General features: G+C 41.5%; 2 protein-coding genes across 3 annotated transcripts in view; one reads left to right on the top strand and one right to left on the bottom strand.

The window, feature by feature from the left end:
• LOC143211971 (uncharacterized) overlaps window positions 1-21,711 on the bottom strand; it is a 51,167-nt gene extending 29,456 nt beyond the window's left edge. The window contains exons 1-2 of the mRNA XM_076430168.1: window positions 21,472-21,711; window positions 12,207-12,498 (exon numbers count right to left, since the gene is read on the bottom strand). Coding sequence (XP_076286283.1) covers window positions 12,207-12,296 — 90 coding nt within the window. The 5' untranslated portion in view covers window positions 12,297-12,498; window positions 21,472-21,711. The remainder of the gene's footprint in view (window positions 1-12,206; window positions 12,499-21,471) is intronic.
• Window positions 1-24,980, top strand: part of Urm1 (Ubiquitin-related modifier 1) — a 386,421-nt gene that overhangs the window by 344,618 nt on the left and 16,823 nt on the right. The gene's annotated exons all lie outside the window — the stretch shown is intronic.

The raw sequence follows: 24,980 nt of genomic DNA, 5'->3' as shown, positions 1-24,980 counted from the left end.
TTTCCGTAACACTCGAAAAGTATTAATGCCTGGAGGCTCGGCCGCCAGCTACTCTAAATTTCGGGGGGTCGGGTAATTTCGTTGAATCCGACCGCGGCCCGTGAAAAAATACCACCTCGGCCGCCATTTACAGGACGTGATTTAATAGTGGTTAAAAAGTTTAATGCAAGAGTAACGAGCATGCTAATGAGCCAACACACGCGTAACGATCGCCATTACGTAACCCGTCATGCGAAATGCGGAGCGGCTATAATGGGGCCCCGTTGCAAATGAAAACTAATTAATTATCACGTGTATCGGTTTGATTAGCGGCTCTAAGGAGCTCGGGCCACGCCGGGCTCTGTATATGCTAGCACACACTATACTCGCATAACTATCCCGTGTTCACTCCCCCACTTCACCCATTACCGATCCATTTCGTTATTTTTCTGGTTCTGCAACGGGTAACGAGAGGAGAAGCGGTGGGGGGGAGTTAAAACGATTTTTTGCCCGGTTACGTGAAATACAATTCGCGTACATTTTGCACAGTCCGCTGGCTGTTTCACGCCCGACTCGTTCCGATTCAATGGCATTCCGTTCGTGGTTTCTTTTACCGCCGTTAAACATATGCGTGCACACGACTGTGGGAATAGTGTTCGCACGAACGTTTTCATTCCCACACCCCCGAGCCCCGTTTTTTTAACGTTTCTGTCGTGCGTTCCGGTACTCGAAAATTTCGACGCTGTACAAAATTTCAGAGGATATCATTTTGTGACGCGATCGAATTTTTTATGCTTACGCGGAATCAGATGCATTGGAGTGCATTACAGATGCACTCTGAATGTTAGAGTTTTCAGGATGATTGTAGGCTGAATGTTGCAGAAAAACTACGATTTGCTATAATTGGACTGCGGATTTTGTGCGTTTATGACAAAAATGGGTACGTACAATTTGAAACAGTAGAGGTATCAAAAAGACTTAAGGCCACCAGTGTCACCTTAATAAGATAATTAAAAGAAGAATGAATTTGTTATTTGGCTCCTGTGTCTTGCAATCAATGCAAACATTTTTTATTTTCAACAATTTCGATGAGATATATCAAATTTTCAAGAGGAAAAGGGTGCAAATAGCAACCTATAGCAGTTTTTTCAAAATTTTACATTTTGTCTAACAAAGGCGAAAGGACTTTCTCGTCAGGTTCAATTTTAAGAAGCGTCTGAATATTAATTGCAACGTGAATTCATTCTTCCAGTGATTTTTAACAGTGAATTCGCGATAAAATCGCCCGATTAACAACGGAGCAGCAATTTTTTGCACAATTTCAATGTAAACGAGATTGTAATTATACGATATTTCCAGCTTGTAAATACGGCTTTTGCTCGTAGTACGATTCCACCGTATCAGAGACTAATTAGCGATACGTGGATCCTCTTTCATTTCTGACAAGAGGCAATGGTAGCCGGAGAAGAGGAGAACACAGAAGCTGGCCAGCCAATGGAACGATTGCATACCTCGCATCTCTAATTGCATTACCGGTATAATATCGTATATCATATTCGGTCAACGGGACTTTGGGGATTTGCACGAACAACATTGACGAGAATGGAAAATCAGGACCAATAAAAACACACGGAACACAACAATAAACACTGAAAACGACGATTAAAACTTCGCCGTGCTTTTTAAACCAAGTATAATAATTCACGTGTATGAATTATGATAAGATATGAACTAAATATAGAAGAAAAATCTGTAAAATTTATAAAATTAGAACAACGAGAAAGGAAATTTCGCACACGCACAGACACGCACTCGTGATATGATAAGACGGTTGAAAATTCACCAGTAGCCTAGCCGGGCGATAAATAATATTAACAAACGGGACAAGCGTGCTCGGCAAGCACGATAAATAAGGAATGAAATTATTTATAGAACAGCCCGATGGTTCTGCATCCATAGGAGCGTGGAATCCCGGAACCGTAAAATTCACTGAATTAGCCAACGGGGAATGCAAAACCGTAAATAAACGTATCGCCGTGAAGAAAAATCGCGGGTTTTCCGGCGCGGCGAGATAAAAACGCGCCGGGGCTAAGGGGCACCAGGACGAGAAGGAGAGGCAGGGTTGAACAGTTAATAAACATGTGCCGGCCTCGGGCTCGATTTTTCCTCCTTCGTCGGGTCTTGCACAATCGTAAATCCTTGACGGCGCGCTGCCACGCCGCGTTTTCTCATTTAGCAGCGAACTTATCGCGCCACGTCTAATTGATCCTGCGCGCAGACTGCGAAACACGAGTTTCCCTCCGTGCCGGTCGAACCGCGATCTATCGATCACCGAGTAGTCCCCTCCTCGACGTTCCAACGAACGATCTTTCCTGCTGCTTCCTTCTTCGCGCGACATCGCGACGATTTAATTAGATAACTAACCCGTTAACCCTTTGCACTCGGAATTCTTATTCAGTTTTGTTTAACAACTTCCTGTCGCGCTAAGTGCTCTCTAAATATTTCTCCTTTCAATCATTGTAATTATTTCAAAATGGCTCATCCATGCTCTTATCAGTTTCCCTCGTATGCAGCAAAGTGAGAAGAACACAAAGCAAATTTCTCTCGACATTTTTAACGTTAATAATACTCGTCAATTCTCGTCGTGCCTTCACGATTTTGCATCTCGCTCATTCGTTTTTGCTATAGATGCATAAATATTCACAGTCCTCGTCAAGATTCTCCATGAACCGCAAGAAACAGAGTTGAATAAAAATATATCTGAGAGAGACCTTGCGTTATGATGCGTCGTTAATAATCTAGTCGTTGATGCGACATAGAAACCTAAATTAACTCTTCGTTGCTCTAGTGGGTGGACCCCGCTAGATATGTATTCCCAGCTGCAAGGAAATGTGTAATTAACATTCTATCTATCGGAAGCTTATCGATAAGCTTTTCAATAATTCTGCCGTGCCAAACGGAAGCTTAAAATGCTGTTGGAGGATCAATTAAAAAATCGAGGCACTAAATGCATAAAACGAGGACCAGCAACGGGACAATGGCGCGCGGCGAATTTCAAGTTTCCGGCAGCGTGGACGATGTCGCAGGGTGTGCCGGTTCCTCTCGCCCCCTCGAAAGATAAATCGATTTTACAATCGTGTATTTCGACCGGGTATCGGCTCGCGTCTGCGAGTCGCCGCAGGCTGTCGCGGCCATTAGTCATTCTTATATAATTCGCACTTAACGCCGTTCGCAGATGTTGCGAGGACTCCCGCGGAAAAAGTGCTCGCCGCTGTTAAAGGTTAATTACGCGTCGGTGCGCGCTACAAAACAAACTTTAATGTTGCAGTTTTTAATCGGATTCCGCGACGCTTTTCCAGCCGGCACCGTGTCCCAGAATATCTATCTCTCTCTCCTTCTCTCTTACTATGTTTCTCGTTTCAGAGCGGTACGAGAAAAGCGAGCTTCTTGGGCGATTTATGGAGCGTTCATTAACGCAATTCGTTGCAGCTCAGAAAATGTTGCGCGAACTTGAGCCCGGCGAATATACTTTCCCGGGGAGACACTCTTCGAACTGTTCTTTCGTTCGTTTAAATCATTTTCGCTGCGATTCCTGGCCCTCGCTGCCAGACTGTCCCGCGCCGATGTATAGTCTTAATGGGCGTCGCGATGTAAAACGAAGGGAAAACGCCTCGCCGTAAAATTCCTCCTGTCTGTTCGACTAATTTTCTTAATTACGCATTCGAGGAACTGGAACGGACTCGCCTGTAATTCATTGTTTCCTCGTTTCTTTGATCCTGTTTCGCGATTAACAGCAGCTTCTCATTCGCCGAATCAATTAAGGAACGAACTCTCGAAATATTCTTCTTGATTATATTCCTGTCATGGCGCTCGTTCTTTTCGTCGATTCTGGAACGCGATTTCCTGTAAATAGGGTCTGCTTGAATAGCATCCAACGGGTTTAAGTGCACTTTAATCAATTCGCAAGATTATCACCGGGATCTTCTAATTGAATTGCAACAAACTGCTGTGAAATAGAAAGGCATTTCCTTTATAACACAACGGCGTTTTCTAATTGTTCTAATGTTTTAAATTACACCCGCTCGTGTTCGTCGTAAAATCCGATTCAATCATGTCGAATTATAACGATGCGATCGAATAAATTCGCCGTCGAAGTTTGTCTGATCTGTAAACATTAATAATTCAGATTCGAGGTCTTGTAACGTACGTTCGATACATATGGTTATTGTACATCATATCGGCACAATTAGTTTTTGTCGATTCGAAAACGAATTGTGCCTAGCCAATTGCGGCATTCGAACCACCGTGCGGCGCCGATGCCATGAATTATTTATCGATCAAGTAAATGCGCTTCTTGTTTATTGACCGTCGACGTGTTCGGTAAAATCGCACGTCGGTATATGTATAATAACTACAGATTATTTCTATGATGCAACAAAGTAGTCGGACATGAATAATGGAACCGGTTTCCCGGCTGGAACAGGCTGGCTTCTATTTTGCAATATTCAGAGTTGATTCAGTTTTTCCGAGGGCAAATTATAGGCAACGCGTCACCGATCTGGGGTCTCAAAAAAATTGTCAAAGCAGTAACAATGCATAAATTAATATGTGTTTTTAGTGAACTACGGAAAACAGGATGTTATTCGAGAGGATAGCAAATTTTTTCTCGGCATTTAAAGAATTCCATCAATTAATGTGAACGTATGTAATCATATTTAAATAGCAATAAAACTAAATCAGGGAACATGTAAAAAGATGTTATTCGAGAGGATAGCAATTTTTTCTCGGCATTTAAAGAGTTCCATCAATTAATCATAACCATCTTTCAATTAATCATAATCATCATCAATTAATGTTAACGTCTGTAATCATGTTTAAATAGCACTAAAGCTAAATCAGGAAACATATAAAAGTTTTTATCAACTTCAAATAAATCATGTACAATAAATATCATATGTAGCTGAAGGCCCGCGGTGACATGTAACAAAAAACATGTAACAAAACCGTAGCGCCGCGAAAAGTATTATTACTATTATTAAAACCATAAATTTCAATCGATAAAAACCCTTCCTGTATTGTAACAAAAATGTTTGAAACGATAAGGCTAAGTGAAACACTCTGTATTTTATGGTGTGGTCCGAATGAGCCAGAGGATTTATAGGAAGGCGTGAAGGGCGACACAAAGGTGTTGGTTCATCAAACACACCTCAATTGTCCCGAGCAGATAGCACTTATCGACGCTGTTGTCGTGGACGGCTTTAATTCTCCGTTATCTTCGCCGAGGACGCGTTCAGATTGTGCGAAATCTACAACCATTTCCGGTCTTCGCCAACCTCCTTATCGCGTCCGACATTCGCACTTTACCGACACAGGTTACGCGCAAGAAACATTGCGCGCTCCACACACAACGATGATTCACGCGAGTAAATCTCGATAGTGATGTGGGTCAAAGAAAAAGAAAATTTCTCTCAACCTATCTCCGCTGCTCTTCGCAATTTCTCATTACAGACTCGTGCATTCCTCGTGATAAAAGTCGCATGAAATCACCGCACCGTGGCAACAACGTGTATACGTGCGATGCATTCCATAGAAAATGCATCCTGCATATTCTCTGCTGTAGTCAGTTGTCATTATGATCCTGCAATGTAAAAACGTATCAATTTCTTTTATTATTAATTAACTTTTGCGAAGTTATAGCTGACTCTTCGTAGGTCCTGTTAGTGTCGGATGATTTATTAATGATCGGAGACGACGACTGCATCAATTCGAAAAGATCAGGGACAAGTGACAATGAAACCGATAGAAAGTCGGAAATTGCAAAAGCGAACTAGGATACAGGAAGTTCTATTACGCGATCGTCCGTCTTAAAAATTAATCACCAAATCGTTCTCCAGGAGCGGGAACTTAATTCCACCATCATCACTGTATTCAATAATGATTGTGAATAGATATCGGCAGTCATTATTAGACACGCTACGATTAGGAGACGGCAGTATGTCATTTAGTAATTTCATGTTCCTTTCATTGAGGATGCAGCGAGAGTAACAATCTGTGTTTTTTCTATTGCACGCTGTTATTAGCGAAATAGTAGTCAGCGAACGAGAAAGTGAGCAGCCATAACCTCGTGCACTTGTGTAAATGCTTTTACGACGTTGCTAATTCTGTATTTGCTTTTAATCTCTAACCATTTTCTACGTTCCATTTATAGTCGAACTGGCAGAGTACAATAATCTTTAGAATAATATGCAAATATCCTAGTTTAACCAATCGTTTCCGGAGTCGATTTCCTTTTTCAACGATCCTGTTGCGAACATAAAAATCGACGATGACTCGTGCGATTACAATCTCCGATCTGAATATGATGTCATCGCCGTATCCATCTCCTCGAAGTAAACCACTCGTGCTAAACAACACCGAGTCCTCATCATCGGCGGAAGATCTATCTAGATCCGACCTCGTTCGGTTCATTAGCGGATCTCTGTTAACGCGACGACGCGCCATGTAGTTGCAAATATTATTATTTAGCGTCCGACATCTTGGCGACACTTATGACACTACCAATTATACACCGAATAACGTTTAAGACGTATTTGCATGTTTTGTTTAGAAGATCTTACGTAACGATCCGCAACAGCTTCGCAAAACATTTTATTTTAGATATTAGATTGTCGCATACGAGTAGAGAACGGATTTTATGCATTTGTGACAAACATGAGTAGGTGCAATTTACAAATTTTTATAAAGAATGAACGACCAAAATGTTTAATTTCCACAATACAGAATAATGTAATGATGGCTGCCTTAATCATTAAATTTTATTTAGAAAGAAAGTAATATTTCTCATGCAACGATACATTCGAGCGACGTCGAAACTGCATTGTCAATCTTTCACTATTTTCGCGTAGCTGTGAATCGATTTAGGAAGAAAGCGATTGTTGTATTCGACGCTTTCGAAAACTGTAAATTGCGCAAACGTCCGCAGTCTATTAATGTCAATCGATGGATAAATCAACCCGCCCGATGGGTGCTCGCAATGATCAACGCGAAAAAGGTTCCACGCGCGCAATCAAAAGAACAATCGCAAACGTGCGGTGGCCGCGCGACCAGAAAGCATTCGCGCTCCTATAAATATTCAAAATGAATACTATTCTATTGTGTCCGATTCAATGTAAATATAACTACCCGGCTGTGTGCACAATCGCATAGAACAATTGCTCGGAGGCCTGCAATTGACACTGAATCTTGTCAACGTTAAGTGACGGAGACTTGCATCACGTCTCAATCATTACAGTCTGTCTGAACGTCGCCTCGAACAGGTTCAGAGTATGTTCATAAAAGCCCGACGACCATAAAACGCGGACTGAAATTTCCCGCAAATAGACTCCGAAGTAATTTACATTCGAGTGGTTTCTGCTATTTCTTTAACATGTCAAATATTTTTCTTTTCTTCATTTAAGCAGTATCCATTGCGATAGTTTTGCATTTATTATTAATCTAACATCTTTTTAGCCTTGAACAAAGTTCTTTTTGTATAAAAAGAGCGAACACATTTGTTTTCATATCAACATTTTCTTCACGCTCGACAGGTTTTATCAATGCATTTTCCTTGATCGTTAATCAAAATATTTTTACGTGTCAACGACTATAATATATAGACAGAAATGCCCTATAAATATGGTCTGAAATAATTTATGTGCGAGGTATGTAGCAGTTGCTGCTATAAATTCTTACTTCACAGACAGTATCCAATATGGCGGTCGTTACCGGTGTCCACACGCCATTGCTGTTGCTAGATCCTTTTATTTAAACATGCTGCGACAATCAGGTCCACTATTTACTTCTGATTCTTCGTTGATTTATGCTTTTCACAAATAATGAGAGACCCCTAGTGTACCACTTAAGGGTTAACGAAGTGAAAGCACAGCAGATTTAACATTCTACGTGCTTTCATTTTTCCATAGTACACGGTATCAGAGATTTCGACGAGAATTCCAAGATTAAGGTGATTACAGTCTAGAGTTCCGATAAGGATCCGGTATAAAGGACACGGGAACAATAACAATGGCGTCTTGGCCAACGTCGTCGCCTTGACATCGGCGTTCCGGCACCAATTTTCCAAGAAAGCTGTTCGCGGCAAGTGTAAGAAACGAATCGGCTATGGGCACAGGTTTCAAGAACGAGCTTCTTGTTACACAAGAGCGTGCCGTAAACGACGTCTTGACCCAGGCCTAGCCTCAAAGACCGCTTCAGAGGCGCAACGCAGTAGAAAACGAAGCTAGTAAACAGCGTAAAGGAGGCTTCATTCAAATTTCATTCGTCATACCCGACAAGACAGCGACTGATTACGATCGGGACGGCTGAAGAAAACGTTTCTGCCAGATGTTTGTGCCCCGACATAATGAAGTAGTCGACGTCGCGAGTCCTACACTGTGGCTCTTTGTGCGTTCGCACAGGATGGAAATTCACGGAAAGAAATAACTCGCGGAGATCTACAAAATTGAAGATTCAAAATACTAGGAGATTTGTACTGGACTAGTTAACAATAAACTATGTTAGGTGCCAGCAAAATGACCGAGGTCTTCCAGTAAGAAATCGATCAAAGAAGTAGTTCTACAACCGAAAACTCTTAGATTGAATTTATGGAAAAATTGAGTAGATGAGCATTACTTTTCCCATTTATTAAAATTTTTAAACTAACGAGGAACCTCCCAGTTGATTTCTAAATTTTTCTAATGATTATTGCCTGCAGACCCTACCGTCCTGGTAAGTTAACTGAATCTTCTTATTCGCATAAACGTCGTTCTACTCGCTAGATAAATAAATCATATCTCCACCGCTACCAACTCGCATTCAATCAGATCATTGTGCGACCAGTTGATCCTTCAAAGAAACTATGTAATTAGAAAATTAGATAAGCGTCTCCGTTAGTTCTCCAAAATGGCGTTGACACGTCGTCGGCCATATCGAGTACTCGGTGTTCCGCTTTTCTCCACGGAATACTTCGCATCGGAAGCCCGTTAAGCACACAACACGTCCGGGGACGATGTTAATATTTCTCGAGAGCAGGACGCGCGGGAGTGAAGAAGGGGGATTGCACGAAGAAAAAGAGAAGAAACAGAGGCACGCGTGCGAATGACGTGTCTCTTGCTTATTGCCCCGGTAACACAGAGATTGCGTAAACGCGTACGCCACACGTATTTCTGGACAGGTAAGCGAAACGAGGAGGCTGTTTTTTACGGTGGCGATGCATCCTTCCCAGGGTGCACCGGCGTCTATTTACGATGGAGCCTCGGCGAGCTGAAATTTCCGGCTGGTTCGCCCGTCACGTGGAATGTCTGTGATACGGTACCGGACACTAGAACTAATCGGTTCTAGAGAAATTCGCCGAGGGAAATTGATGGGATTGAGGAAACGCTGGGGCCGGAGGCGAGCCGAAGCGATAACCACTGTAGATTGTGTACGCTCATGCTAATTCGCAGCGTTAAACTTTCTTTTCTGTGCTCCTTGCCGAATGTTCCTCGCTTCCCCATGACTATTCATCTGTCGTGAACATTTTCCTTGTAAAAAGGTATGTCAAGATGTTTTACAGTTGTTTATTCAAAATTGCTGTTTTCCTTCTATTACTTTATCGTTGCCTACTTTTTTTATTAAGCACCAGGTATAGAATTGAGTACAATACAGTAAATCCTGATTTGCTGTCCGGGGTCGCCTGTGCGAACGCTGTCCAGTGCCTACCAATACTCCACTGCCGATTGATCTCGACTCGGGTATGTCGGTGTGAACACCACAAACTTCTTAATTTTCATTATTTTTTTAAGGGACTTTCACTAACTTATTTCTGGCACTTTTCTGATTAAAACAAGACCAAACACAATATAATTTCAATTGTATTTAGTGGTTCGATCGACGATGAAAGTTTCGAACGCAACGAAGAACAACGTATGGAACATTCTTTGAACTCTGCCGGCAACGGCGACTGTCCGTGTCTCTTTCTTTCCCATACGCTGTCCTTCCTTGCGTCCGAAACTTCCACCGTCGATGAAACCACTAAATACTTAAACAACTAAAGAAAAATACCCGACCTAAGTTGGTGAAAGTCCCATAAAAAAATATGTAATGAAAAATAAAGCACTTTTAAGGAAAGCATATTTCAGGAAAGAATCAATGGCGCCAGAAAGAATGAGCATGGCTGCGTTTAGAGGAGACGATTTTGCGTCGAAAATAATTCTAGTCTTGAAGATAAGGGTAGCAGACTTCTCTATTACCTTTGTGGTAAGATCCCACTATATTTCCATCAAATCCAACAGCGACAATTAGAAAATTATACCCGGAAAGACGTAACAAATTTTCATTTGTCAAGCCATTTGTTCTCGTTATTAACGGTAATAGATGACTGTTGATCCACGATGAATACATAAATTTTCAATTTCAACGGTTATTAATATCCGCGAGCCAGTCCCCTAGACAGCTTTGTATACCTTTCGTTAAACAGCGATTATGCAACGCGAGGATTACGCTCGCGCGTTTATAGAGAGGTCGGCAAATATTCTTCTCGCGGCTAACAAGAAAATTGCTTACCGTGCAACAGCTTCTCACGTTCACTTATCCTTATCTGTCACCGGTTACATTATCATTCGCATGCTACCACGAAAATATAAAAACGGAAGAATATATACGCAAAAAAATAAAAAAAATAAATCTGTTAAAAACAAGACAGAATAAACATGAAAATGAAATATAAGTAAAACAGCGTTTATTATAAGTAAGACTGCGGATCTTCATGCATTTATAGCAAAATTGAGTAGATCAGATTCAAAATTGTTGAAAAATTAAAAAAATTGAATATGTCAATGTATGATTTATCCTTTATTAGAATCATCGAGGGAAGAAATAGCATTCAATTTAGTTCCTATTTCTAGCAATCGATGCGGTCAATTTTTATTTTGCGTAAAGATCCGCAGTCTAATTAATTATAGGTAAAAGTAGGCTTCAACGTCTGCAGTCCAATAATGATATTTCATACGTTAATTGCGCCAATTACTCAGCTCATTATGTTTCACCTGCAATGAATCAATGCCATAAATACCGTCCGTTCAAAAATAATCGGTCCCCGTGTTCAAATAGCATCGGGTGGCACGTGTTTTCGCGAGTTCGGCTACTTTTTACGAACGGTCACGCGTCCATGTGCAACAGTGGGGGACTGGGGGTGGGGGATGCCCGTCACTTGGTTAATTAGCAATTACACGCATATCTGCGTGTCTCGGATTCCAAATTAGAGCGACATGTTCGTGTCCGATGCACAATGATAAATCCACGGGACGCGCACACGCATATAAGTGTCCCCAACGAGTGTATACAACAATGAGTTATTTAAATTTTCCTTGCAACGCGCGACGCTAATGTGCGGAATTGCTCGGTAAATTCTGGCTTTTGCGACGCGTCCACCGGTTATAACTGATAAAATCGATGATAATTGTGGTAATCGATGTAAATGCGGCGCACCAACGGGCGAGCGCCTACTTAATATTTGTGTTGCATCCGCGAATAAAATACCGCGGAAAGGTTTTCCTAGAGTCAACTATACGAAAATCGTGTAATAATTGCGGACAATTTAATAGGCGTGTGCGTAGTTTCGAAACTCGTTCTCCGATCTGTAACGACGATCGTAAACTACGCTACGTCGACGAGAAAAATATTTATTTTTATCTGCTTGTTATACCGGAGCGTCAGACTTTATTTTTACACCCGTGTGTCACTCTTCGTTCCGCATAATGGTTCTATTTTGAAAGCAAAACGTTTTACCGCGATAATAAGTTTACGAATACTAAATCGGAAAATGCGTTATGAAATTCAGAAGTTTTTAAGAGAGAAAAATGCTCTTTAACCCTTCGCTGCATAGTGTATAATAAGAATGTGTCTTTTACTATTCTCTACACATTTTATCCCATTTGATAAAATGTTGTTTTATTTTTTTTTTAATATTTTCTCTTTTCGTTTTAAAAATACCGAATGAATACCGATGAATTCCTGTGCGAAATTTTAATGTAAAAGGTTCGACGGTTTTTCTGAAAAAAGTTGCTAAAGATCCGAGCAAAAACGGTCTCGAGAACCAGTGTATCCGCTTAAAGCATACGCTACAGAAGTGATACATCAACGCAATAGAATGCTGTTTCGGCGAAGGCGCGATCGAAGATAAAGAAAGACAAGATGAGTGTTCGTTCACGTACCCGATGCGCGCATCGCACGAAGACCCGGTCCAAGGGGGACTTGGAGTCCTCAGCCTTCGTGGTCTTCTCCTTGCACCAGGCTTGGCCCATTTTTCTTCCTGTCCCGCTATTATCTCTGCCCTCTCTCTCTCTCCCGCCTCTCTATTTCCTCTCCGTGCTCCGGCGGTTCTCTCACCGATAACGCCGGATAATGTAGGCCATCCTGAAGACTCGTTCCTCGTGACCTGCCGCAACCGGTGCGAGTCTCTTCTCTTCCTCGCGAACGTTCGCCCGTTGACCTTTTCACGGCCACCTGCCCACGGAACAGAGAGAGATAGAGAACAAAAAATCGGATTTCAGAGAAATCGGCGACAACTCGAGGCGATAAATCGATAGATAGACCGGAAACCCCGTCCGTGCCCGTGATTTAGGGGATCGGGGGATTCTAAGGGACAGCTAGCGAACGACGTTCCCAGTTTTATGGCTCGCCGAAAAGAGCCCGCTCCTATGTGGAGCAAACTTTCCCACATTTGTTTACGACCCGGTGCCTTTCGTCGATCATTACTAGTCTGTGGAACTTCGAGCAAAATAACTTTAAATTTCGTTTACAACATTTTTAAGAAAAAATTCATTTACAAATTCAGTGACTAAATAATTCAATGCTGCAATATGTCAATTGTTTAAAAAACTGTCTTCTGAACGATCATACTGAAACTTTATAAAAGAAAAATTCATTTATACATTCTGTGACGCAATGCTACAATAATTTTAGCATATAAAATGTTTTCTGTATGATCACACTGAAAATTCCCGTGAACCCAAAGACTCGTTTTGTGAAGCGATTAGCTTCGTTGTAAAAGGGTTATCGCAAGTGTGCGTTGAATTAGTGTAGAAGCAATAAATCGCTTCTCCACTTAAGAAGAAACCATTCGAGAACATCGTATCAGAATTTGACCAGTCAATTAGACGCACAATCTGGTATCATAGAATTAATCAGAAAAGTATCGTTTCTATAGTCAAATAGGTGTTTCGCAACAAGCAAACACCTTACCAAGAAGTCGATTTAGCACTTAGAGACAATAAAATAAATTTATGTGAACGTGTACAGTCTCTTTGACCTTGCCTCTGAGTTATTGCAGCCATTCTGCTACAGCGAACTGTGTCTTATTAGCCTTCGCGAGGGTTACAATGGCTACCTTGCGTTACGACTACCTTGACGTCAGTGATCCTCTTATCCTTCGATATATTAATCAACATGTCGCATGTAGACCGTGAACATTTATGCATACATGCAGTTCTAATGCACGCTACTTGGAGAAACATTAGTTCGCGATATTGACAGTCATTCTTTGGTAGAAAAAAATATGGTATATATACATTGACACATTATTTATTGATATCAGCTGTACAAATTGGCAACTGTGGATGTGTTCTTGGTCGCCTGTCTATTGTTTTATCATTGAAATACTGTTTTGTTACGTCTTCTTTAGAATTTCTGAATAAATAGCAGTCTAGTTTTTGCTAATATTCGAGCTGCGTTTTACACAAGATTTTTCGGAAATGGGTCAACGAGAATTACACTCACAGATTCTCAGAAGAAAAGAGTTAATAAAGTCGGACACAGGTGAGGGTCACAGTTAACCTGGAAACCATTTTGAAAGCAGTATAATACTATTGTGTAAGCCGTTATTTATGGCTAACAAAAAGCATGTCGTTGAAAAGGCTCATTACGTTAGAGAAAACCCATTCTAAGCGTTCGAAATTGCGGAGTTTATTTGAAAATCGCTGGTATCTCAAATTATAGACTGTTAACGAGTTTTGTACAATAAGTTTCCGCGGAAACAGACTCGTAAGTTATAGTAGTCGTTATAATGTCTGTTTTCTAAAGGAAGCTTCTTATCGGTGTTAATGCTATCGCCGTGAATTGCCGCATAGCACACTCCCAGCTATTCAACCATGCCGTGCATTATATCTTTTCCCGGGCAGGTGACCTTCTACCCAATGATCATCCAAAGAATGCCGGGAACACACCCTTTAACGGTGCATTACGCGTAACGTCATCGCTCGCCCACAGTATCCAACGATTTTCGCGCCGAACGACTACAAGAAAATTAATGGGGGGCTTTCCGAGCCAACCACTTGCAAAATATTACACGCGTTACTTCCTCCTTCCGATATCGCCGGAGAAAAAATTATTCAACCAACATTCTTTCATCCTTCAATCCAAATCGTTTATAAATACCATTACTAGACATTCTTCATCAATTAAAAGCATTGGTTTACGAAATAAAAATTTCTTTCTTCTTTTAATTATCTGATTAAGCTGAGACCAATACCCTGATGTATTTAAATCTTTTTAATATGTCCTCTGCTTTAAATTGTGCTTACCCATTTTTGCCATAAATGCATAAAATCCGCAGTCTAATCCTAATACGTAATACGTATACACTGCATCGTATTAATTGAACTTTCAAGTAACTATTCGAGAAACCTAAAATCGAATGCCGTGTCATTTTATTTTGTACGGAGGGAATTGTTTAAAATTTTGGTTCTCACGCGGTAGAATGAAGGAGTTCAGGGCGGATTTACAGAGGGAACAACAGCGTGAAATCACAGAGCGGCGATGCTTCACCGATCGAGCGCTGTAAATCATCCCCGCGCATTTGAAAGTCGTACTCTCGTTACCGTGAACCGTGTTCCACCGCGACGACGAACGGAACGCGAATTTGCAATGCCAGATCCAGAGCGTAACACAGAAAAATATGCGAGCCCATGAGTTAAGCTATTCCTGCATCGCGATAAGACATTCGCTGACGCCGATCTCTGCTGCATCCGCAATAGCCAGACTGCGGATTTTGATGCATTTGAAACGTGATTCTCCCGAAGCCTCCGGCATGGCAGATATTTTTTCACACTTGGCACACATCTGCGGGATTTCGCACCTAAATAATCCCTGCGGTATTTTCGCCACGCAAAAAATTACAACGGTACGGAAAATATATCAGTCACCGTTTTTGCTTTGCGCTCGAAATTAGCAAACTATGTTTCATTTATAATGTCACGTTTTGGAGGAGGCCTGGGCAACTTGCGGTTCGCGAGCCGCAGACACCTCTACCCTCCTAAAAAAGGAATATCAGTGAATTTTCACCCCGTGAAACCTGTGAGGACTAGTTCTCTAAAAAAAATATATAAAAGGAAACTTTTTAAAAACCACGCTTATATTAAAATGCACTAACAAGGAGAAAATAAATTTTTTAGACATTAGTGACTATAAATAAAAGCGTGGAGCGCTAAACTATATTGACGTAATCTTCGTGGGTGCTCCACGCTTTTATTTATAGTCACTAATGTCTAAAAAAATTATTTCTTTTAATAATATTGCATTGTCATTCATTGTTTCAAGTCTCCAGCTCATCGGGAAGTGGTTTAAAATTCGATTACGAAATTTGACGCGTACAACAACAACGACAACTCGGCAAGCTGATATAAGCGTGGTAATAAAAATGAAAATATTCGTAGATTTTCTAATAAATTATTCAGCAACAGTTTCAGTCTTATCTCCGCTAATATCGTTCGGTAATTCCTTTTGACACTTCTACTTGAAAGAAAATTTTTAATTTTCGACGTAGCGGAATCATTAAAAACGCTACTAAGAGGCTTCCAACAGTATTAACTTGTCTAATGAAATTTTTCCAATTTTTGAAACAGCGAATTGTTTAATAAATTTTAATCTGTCACGTGTCACCTCCGTTGGAAAATAATATGTTCATCGCGAAGCAGCAAATTTCACGGCAACTTCTAAACTGTGATCGTTTCGATAAAAATGAGAGAAAGATACCTATCATACATTTTTATGAAGATACGAGACGGTAGTGTTTTTGAGCTTCATAAGGTGGAACGAAGGAACGGCAATTTATGGGCTTCGATCTTTCCGTCGAAAAGGAAAAGTATGAAAATAGGTCTGGCAGGAATTTAGACGCTCGGATTTTCCATTTCCTGCGCGGAGAAATTTTCTTTCACTTTTTTTATTTTTGTTTTTGCACAGAAATTGCCCAACTTGGTTGAAATTTAGGAGAGCCGGATTTCTGTTCCGCGGTGCGCGACGTGCGAACAATTCGGATCGCGGTGATTTTTCATTTTCCGCACAATCGAGTTCGCCGTGCGCGAGATTTTTCGTTGAAGAGGAACCGAGTGACACTGCAATATTTTCCCCGCTAAATTAATTAAACCATAAGCATTCCACTGTCAAAAATGTAAATTGCCTATTCAGGCTAGTCTCGCGAATTCGTTGCAGAATTTCTTAATCCCGTATTTATGACGCTGGTTATGCAACGCGGTTGATATTTAAATGTACGCTGTTTTATTTATTACTATATATTTCCAGTAAAAGTGTAATCGTATGCATCGTACTTTTGCGAATATCTAGGCAAATAAAAAAGAAAACTGTGTCGTATATTAAGGATCGAAATAATCGGAATAATAAATTCGAAGGATCTCTAAAATTTATCAGGCTTTCAACTATACGAAATTTTTGGAAATTCTATCCGACGTGAATACATACAGAAATATTTATTTCTACTTCTCGTTTTAAAAGCTGTAGCTTGTGAGTAAATAATATGGATATATTTTATGAAATTGTGTTTCGTATGTTTCATACTAGCCCTTTCCGTCATGGCGTCCTCACATAAGGACATAAAGAAACTCATAATTTAATTCAAAGAACTGCTTAGCAAAGCCATGATTTTTCCCAGGAGTAAATAATTCGTGTAATATGGTACTTGTCATTTAAAAAGGTGCCATTTTCTAATCCCTTAATTTTGTCTGCGAATCGTTGGATTTTTAAAATATATTTTGAAGGTCCAGTTAAGGGCTAACAACGAAGAAGAAATTCCGGATCGAGAGTGGTTCTGTCGACGCGCAACGTCCTCACCATGAATGGACAGGTATGTGAGCCCCCTGTATTCGTAATGGGAACGCACACGTGTAGCAGCACCTACGACACTATGGTCACGTCATCGCAATCGCGGGAATTGGCGAATACACGCGATTGTGTGCAACGCATAATCATGTTATTACACGTGACTCTTGTTCACCGTGTACTTGCTTTGTTTTGCTTTGCTTTGCTTCGCTTTGCTTTGCTTTGCTTTGCTTCGGCACTAGTCGCTTCTCTTCATCTGGCGTTTATCGCTGCCACCGGATCTACATAGACGCTTCTGCTGCGTGGCCACGTGAGGATAACCTTCGCGAGCCGCCATTCGACTATAAATGTTTATACGACTGCAAATTATCACCGAATTTCACAGGACGCCGCTTAACTGCAACACAACGGCTCTAATGTTTACAGTCGGTTGCAAAAGTCTGTACCCGTTCGAGGTAGTATAGTATATCATCTAATTTGCTGGAATTATAAATTTTTCGAATTAATTGAAGACACGTCGACCTGTTGGGATGTTTGTACTCAATTTGTTTGCAAATATCTCGCGATTTGTCAGAAACTCTCGAGTGCGGCCAGACAACAGCAGCTGCTGACAAAGTGTTAAGGGTAGACTCCCGTGAGTTTTACTCCGGAGAGTAGAAACGACAGTTATTGGATACCGGTGCTACATGTCCAGTTGAAAATGATTTGTAGTGTGCTGGGCACAGACTTGGAAACAATTCTTCGATAGATCTCTTTTTAATCCGAAATGAACACATCAATTTCTACGAAGCATTTACTCAAATAGAAAATTTACTGCAACCCCTAAACGAGTCTAATACGAAGGGCTTCCAATAAAAAAAGAGTCACCCAAATTCGACACTAGAAAATTCCTCCAGATAAAACTGATTTTTAACGCCACACAACTTATTTTTATTAACTGCTAGAGGGGAGTTGTTGCTCCCTCGCTTCGCGGGCTTCGCGAGTAGGGTAAACTACATTAAGCTGTCAAACGACATTTGCGTACGTGACGAAATAAATTGTAATCGAAATTAACTAACTGGCGAATGTTTATAATGTGGATAATGCAAACAGACGTCGATAATGTAAATTTCTATTGAAATATTGATTAAAAGCTACGACTTTTGTTTTTTTTTTGTTGTATTGAAGTATGATTCTAAAAGCACTTTCAGTTTTTCCCGAATTTTCCATTTTTCCGTGATATTTTTCCAATTTTTCTTATCCTATAACCTAGTTCGGACTAATACGAACATTTAAAAAAAAAAATTAGCCAAATCGGTCCAGCCGTTCTCAAGTGATGCGCTTACCAACGAACAGTATTTGATTTTTATTTATATAGATTAACTTTTATACTTTCATATTTTTCTTTTCCAATCTTCCAACTTTTTTATGATAGAAAATTGTAAATTGTAAATAATAGCTATGTTTTCAGGACTGCTTTGTTAACAAAATTACCATTGCAATTCCAAACGAGCACAGTTCGCGTTCGAATAAATCTATTCAATAATATGTCACGGAGGTATCTCTACTTTCGACGTCTGTGAAATGATTCGAAATGGTCTCTTTTGACTGCTACCGTTAAACATGCTAACACAGATTTCGCTATTCTAACGGTAGCCGTCGGTTAATTATGGTTCCTCTGTCCCGAAGCTAATCAACGTCTTTTAAACCTAACGACGAGAGCGTCACAACATTCTGGTTGACGTATATTACGTAATTTTCCTCGTTCCAGTTTTTCCAAGTCGGGTTTATTGTCGAGACCACGTGAAGTAACGTTCCAGCCAGTAAATAGAGAGCTCGAGGTTGCGTAAATAGTATGTTAGTTTAGCGGAGCCAGCGGACGACCATGCAAATTATTCCGTACCACCTTGTCTGCAGCGGTTCACGATCATTTCTGGGAATACTCTAGTTTTCATGGGCAACGTCAAACACGATTTTTATTGCGACGCCCACCTAAAAACCAACTGGGCCAGAATGTCTATAACAAACACGAAAAGCTAGTGGTCAGAAAGCTGACAATATTTTTCTATCTTGTTCATAAAAACAACATTCTTCTAACGCTCATACAGGCCTTTGAAAATCGTATTCATAAAAATTGCGTTTTCTAACAATTGTACAAAAAAAAAAACATTTAATATGCATTTCTTCAAAATTCTACGCTATAATTTTAGACGATACCTTCTAGTTTGAGAATAAACAAAATTGTTCATTTCAGACGGTTCAGTTTGTGTTAGCAATGGCGGCCGTCCATGCACGTACCAATAAAAGGCCGTCTCAAAAACAGTTTTCAATATTTCGTTCCGAAAAAAATGGAGAACACAGTGAATATTGATGTTAATATCACTGTAAAAAACCAGAATTTTTCACTGATCCTTAAAAAAATTCTCTATTCGAGATAGTCAATCTTGGACTTTGTTTGTATAATAATTTTTATTTTGTTATCCGAACGGTCTTGTACCACGACGTGTTCGGATAATCGAGGTTCTACTCAAAGAAACTTTGACTTTCCACGTTCTCGTGACGCGTTCGCTCCTATTTCGAAACCGGAGTGAATCGAAAAGTGATTTCGCCGACGATCTCCATTCCGTGAGTGTGTTTTGCGCGGAGAAGGGGCGGGCAAAAACAGAAAAAAACAAACAGGCATTAAGCGCACGCGAGCGATTTATCCAAAACACGCGGCGTTTCCGCCACACGTGGGTGCGCAGCCGTGGAAACGAGAGAGAGAGACTAGCGAAACAAAGCGGGCGCCCGGTCGCACTTTCTAACTCTAAATCGTGCATCGAAAGTTGCACCTGCATCGCAACATCGGCAGAAGATCGATCGGCAAGATTTTTGGCGTCCAACAATGGCCGGCTTATGCAATCGCGGCCCCGGACGCGTTCAACCATGATCGTCATGATCGGTGGATCTGTGAGAAAATCGTAAATCTTTTATGGAGGTTGCTCCGGGACCCAGATGCCCGCCGAAGAAGCTCCGAGTATTTGAATGCGATTACAGCAGCTTTATGCCTGCAGAAAAATTTACAGTCCAATATGGCGCAACGAGATCGCGAATGATAACGATCTATTTACGTACCGAGTTGAAGATAATTCCGAGACAATCAGGGATCCGTGTACAAGCTATTTTCGACTGTGATTAGCGTAGTCGGCGAGCGCCGCAACAGCATGTTTCAGGAGTCGAAATTTTTAGACAGCTTCTCAATAAATTTCTAGAATCCTGAATTTAGCAAAAGCGACAGTAGCATGTCTCGAAAGTAAACGCTTGAACAATAGAAAACTGTTGTTCTGCCTGAAATAATCGTAGAAAGTGGAGAGTCTGCTTAGACGGTAATCATTTGTCCCAAATGGCACTTTAATGTCGTAATTAGTGGGACGCGGAATATGAAATTTCGGTGCCCGTAAAGAAGATCAAATCGGTAATTAAAAACACTGTTAGACCTGTGGCGACGCTTGTTTCAGCCTGTTTTGCATAGTCACATAGGTTGCAACATTTTAACACGAACAGTTTAATAATGACATAGCTGTGCCATTTTTTGGGACACGGGCAATTTGAATATTGATAGAATAGAAATTTAGTATGTGCCCGCGGTGACCGAGAGAAACGCAAGCATCAACCTACTCATCTTTACATAAGTGTCCGTGTACGGGAAAAAATCAATTTAGATTCGGTTCGAGCGGTTCGATATATGCAAATCATTCCGTTTAATCTGTTGTCTGGAGGCAGAAATCGCCGTTCTACGTGTGTGCTGTGTATCGCGTGTAGGCGTGCATTGCGCAATTTTCTTTTACTGCCCAAATTCACTTCGTGGGGTTAGAATTAGCTTCGGAAAATTCGGCTGTGTAAGACGGAACTATCAAAGACAGAAACCGAACTTCGAGACACAACGTACTCCTTCCAATAGCCGCAAAACTTTTCTTCGATCTCTAACAGTTACAACAGCGAATCTTCAAGGACCACTTTCAACCACTGAATTCGGACAGCAACCAAGAACCGGTACACAAATCCCGAATGTCTCTAAGCAAGACATGATCCTTGTCAATCAAGAGAAACCAGTATCCTCTCGTGAAAATCATCACTTGAAACACCGAGGAACGATCATCTCAGCACCGATCGCGGCCCAAGAGCACCCTATGCAACACCAGTTCACAGGTAAACAGTCCGCAGGAGCACAATTCGCGGGGTGGGGGGAGTGAGGGGGGCACGAACCAGGTGGAATGCAAGGAGGAATTCAAGATCACCGGGTCGCCAGGGCATAAAATCGAGGAGGCGTCGACGCAGCTAGGTAGAAATTACGACGAGCTGTGAGAGAACCTCCTGCCAGCTCCGGAGCTTAGACCCCTGACCACGTACCTCTTGCTAGACGTCCTTAGACTCCCGCAGGAATCCGGGGAATGTCCTGGCTGATCGGTCGGCCTTGTGGCTGGTCGAGTGGGACCATTTGTCGGGGAGACGAACCGAAAAGCGGTTTTCGGAGCGGACACACACGCGGACAGCTCGCGCGGCAGCTGCCAGCTCTGGCAACTGGTACCGTACTGGTACCAGTCGGTCAAGCGTACGGCACTGTTAGTACGCGAGGACCGTGCATGCTGGACAGGTTGCGTGGTATCGTTCAGCGTAGACGGTCAGGTGGTATGCGTCCCGTCTCGTCCCGTCCCTGCCCGTCCCCGTAACGTCGCGGACATCGCACCAACACTGTGCACCAGGCTTAAGGCTTTCTAACCGCAGCCTCCGCGCAAGCGATACCGCCAAGCATCGCCGAAGAAATCCACCTCCGGGCCCCACGGCCTCCGCTGCTCCTCCCCACTCTTCCTCGCACGGGTTCCGTCTCCCTACTCCAAGATGTACTGGAAACCCTCCCCTCCACCTCTCTGCGGGCCCCCACCTCAGGCCCAGATAATGTCTAGCAAGAATCCGGACTCTCCCGCGGCTTCTTTCCGGACGGGACCGTCCACCGGGCACTACTCGGGCTTCGACCGGCGCACAGTGGGATCTTTCGTCCAAATCGGAGACAAAATCAAAGAACCTTCGATAGGAATGAGATAGAGCGATGAAATTTTTTTTAAATTAAAGCTGAAACTTGGCAGAATATGGGAAAAATAGGGAGATTATGGTACGAACGTTTTATAACTTTGAGAAAATTCGTTAAACTTCCACAATTTCGAGAAAATTGCAGTTTTTGTTTTTGGTAATTGAGGAAATGTTTGAGGGTAATATTGATAGTAATCCTCTTCAGGTTTTTAGTCTTGATTATACAGAGTGTTTCATCCAACTTGAGGACCCTAAGTATCGCTCTTCCTGTTGGTAATACAGAACATTTCGAAGGAAAGTTTTTGTTTATTGTGGTAGGCAATAAATTATGTTTTTTAAGACTTCAGGATCATTGATCTTTTTTTTTTGTTAATGGAACTATACGTTTTTATGGATGACTTGTAAAAGCTAGGCTGGATCGAGAGACTGTTCTATCTTGTCCGTTTGTTATCCCCAGCTGTGACGATCATTTTGTTCGAGCGGGGATATTCGGTGACTCGACCATCTCGGAAGTGTTTAAACCGGTTACTCCTTGGATGCATCATGCTCCACGGGGGTTTTTTTATGAGGGAATGGAGATTAGACGGAATTTAAATGGACCGGTTGTCGGAGCATTTTTCTTCGTTCGAAGCGTTCATGCCTTTTCCATAGATGCACTTTTCTAAGCCCAACATATCTTTCGAATTATACTCTGAAACTTTTGTTCGTCTACTAATTTCAACGAATCATCTACTCTGCTCTCTCTCTCTCTCTCTCTCCAGTATATTTTCTAATTGCCTCGCAATCAGTGTGTAATTTACCACGGTGTTGTTTATAGCGCTATAAGAAAATATTCACACAATCTACGGGAATGATTAACGACATGCGGGAATTAATTTATCGCTTCATCAGCTGCATCGGATCAAGAAATAGTTCGTGACACGTCGGTAAAGTTCCGTCGATGAAATACAAGCTTTCTCGTTGCTCAAATACCTTTACAATAAACTATTAAATACACTAGACTATTTCATAAGAAATATTTGACATACTCGTAACTTTTTAATAATGTAAAAGTATTCTCGTATGGAAAACTCTGAAAATAGAACATTACGAGATATCTGTAACGTTTCGTATTACCGCGTTTTAATTACTTTCACACGCATCGCGCGAAACACGCAAGCCCATCATAAATATTAAAATACTCGAAAGAATGCACCATCTGCGAACGTATTATTAAATTAATATGCTCTCAGCCTTGAAAGTAATTACTGAAGTTCATGAAAACAAATATTTTCGTTTGCCGAGAGAAAGTCATTTTTTTTATCTTATTGAAATTAGCGGACACAGAATTCACGGCACCCTGAGTGTACGCAACGCGAAAACACGAGGCTCGGCGGTGTTGCGTGCTCACAGGCACTTCGGAACTAACATTAACCATCGTAACATTACTTAATAGCATCAACACTTTCCCGTGACCCTATTAAGATACTGTCCCAATTAATGAACTAAAAATACTGTCACGGATTCACGCGAACATCAATACATTCATAATAATTACTAAACTGCAGAACTAATGCAGGTATTACAAATTTGAATTTGAACTCTTTTCTAACCAGAACATATTTTTTAATCGACGAGAGTAAAATCTCGTTCGCGTTTACAAAGATGATAAATGAAAATGCAAGTTTACATAAAACCATTCGCTGTTTAACGACTACGATTTATATTTATAGAAAACAATAGTTGACAGTCTAGTTTTTAAAAATTTCTTAAATGATATAAATCAATGGAGCCCTGTATTAAAAAAATATTTCTTCAGCCTCTCAACCATGTCAAATGCAATTTAATTTTGGTGTTTTCACAAAAGAGGATATCTATGAAATTTTCGTAGACAGACATTTTACAGAATTTCCAAAAAACTGCACACCGTGCGATCGATAAAACGCTTACAGACTTTCGTGACATTAATTACAAAGCTGATTGAAGATCTCGAGAGAAAGAGCAATGGAGTTTCAGAGCGTCATTATCGACAAAATCTTTCATACTCCCATCACATCAGTCCGACAATTGACTCGCCCAGTCCACATATAAACGTAGAGCGTCCCCAAAGGGTAATTAACGCGAAGTTAGTGGCGGCAGTTAAAGTGCCCTAAAATTGGTTTCAGCTCGGATATGTTCGTCGACTGTCCTAATCGTCGGGCAGGTTGTCGGCAGTCTCCGGAAAGGTCTTCAGTTTATCCGGCAGGGGAGCGGGCCCCTCGAAAAGCCATACATTTTCCTCTCTATCTACCTCTGGTCATTTTCCGACTATAAATGCACCTGCACCATGCTGGACCGGTTTAGTCTGTGATCGTCCTCGAGAGCTCCGTCGAAATCTGTGATTAGTTTCAAACACCGAAGAATATCGCAGAAAGAATCGGAGTAAAATCATGAAGAGCGCAGGGAGCATCGCGTTGATATTCTTAACGCTAATTTCCAACGGGCTGATGTTGGACCTGAGCAAGTTCTGGGGGATGAATCAAGCGCCGATCGTGATGGAACCTGCTAGACGCATTGAAATCGTCACGTGGCGTCAGCCTGTGTGCCTGATGCCAGCTCAGGGTGTTTCGCCTTGCTACCTGGGACTCCGGAAGCTTCAAGACGAGTACGACAGTGTCAGTGGGAAAGGTGTTTTCCAGGAAACTAGATCAAGTGTATCATCGCGAGACGAAGTGCTGACATCTTCGGGGTCTGATGTGCCTTCTGCCAGCAACCTTGCTACTTTGCAATCCTCCGAAGGCTCTGCGATCGGCAGATCGCAATCGAGGACGCCAGAGTTGACGCTGACAGAGGACAACATCGAAGAAGGAAGA

Source organism: Lasioglossum baleicum, chromosome 9, assembly GCF_051020765.1.
Source record: "Lasioglossum baleicum chromosome 9, iyLasBale1, whole genome shotgun sequence".
NCBI lineage: Eukaryota > Metazoa > Arthropoda > Insecta > Hymenoptera > Halictidae > Lasioglossum > Lasioglossum baleicum.
Note: the sequence above shows the minus strand (reverse complement) of the source record. Positions and strands in the feature narration are given on the sequence as shown.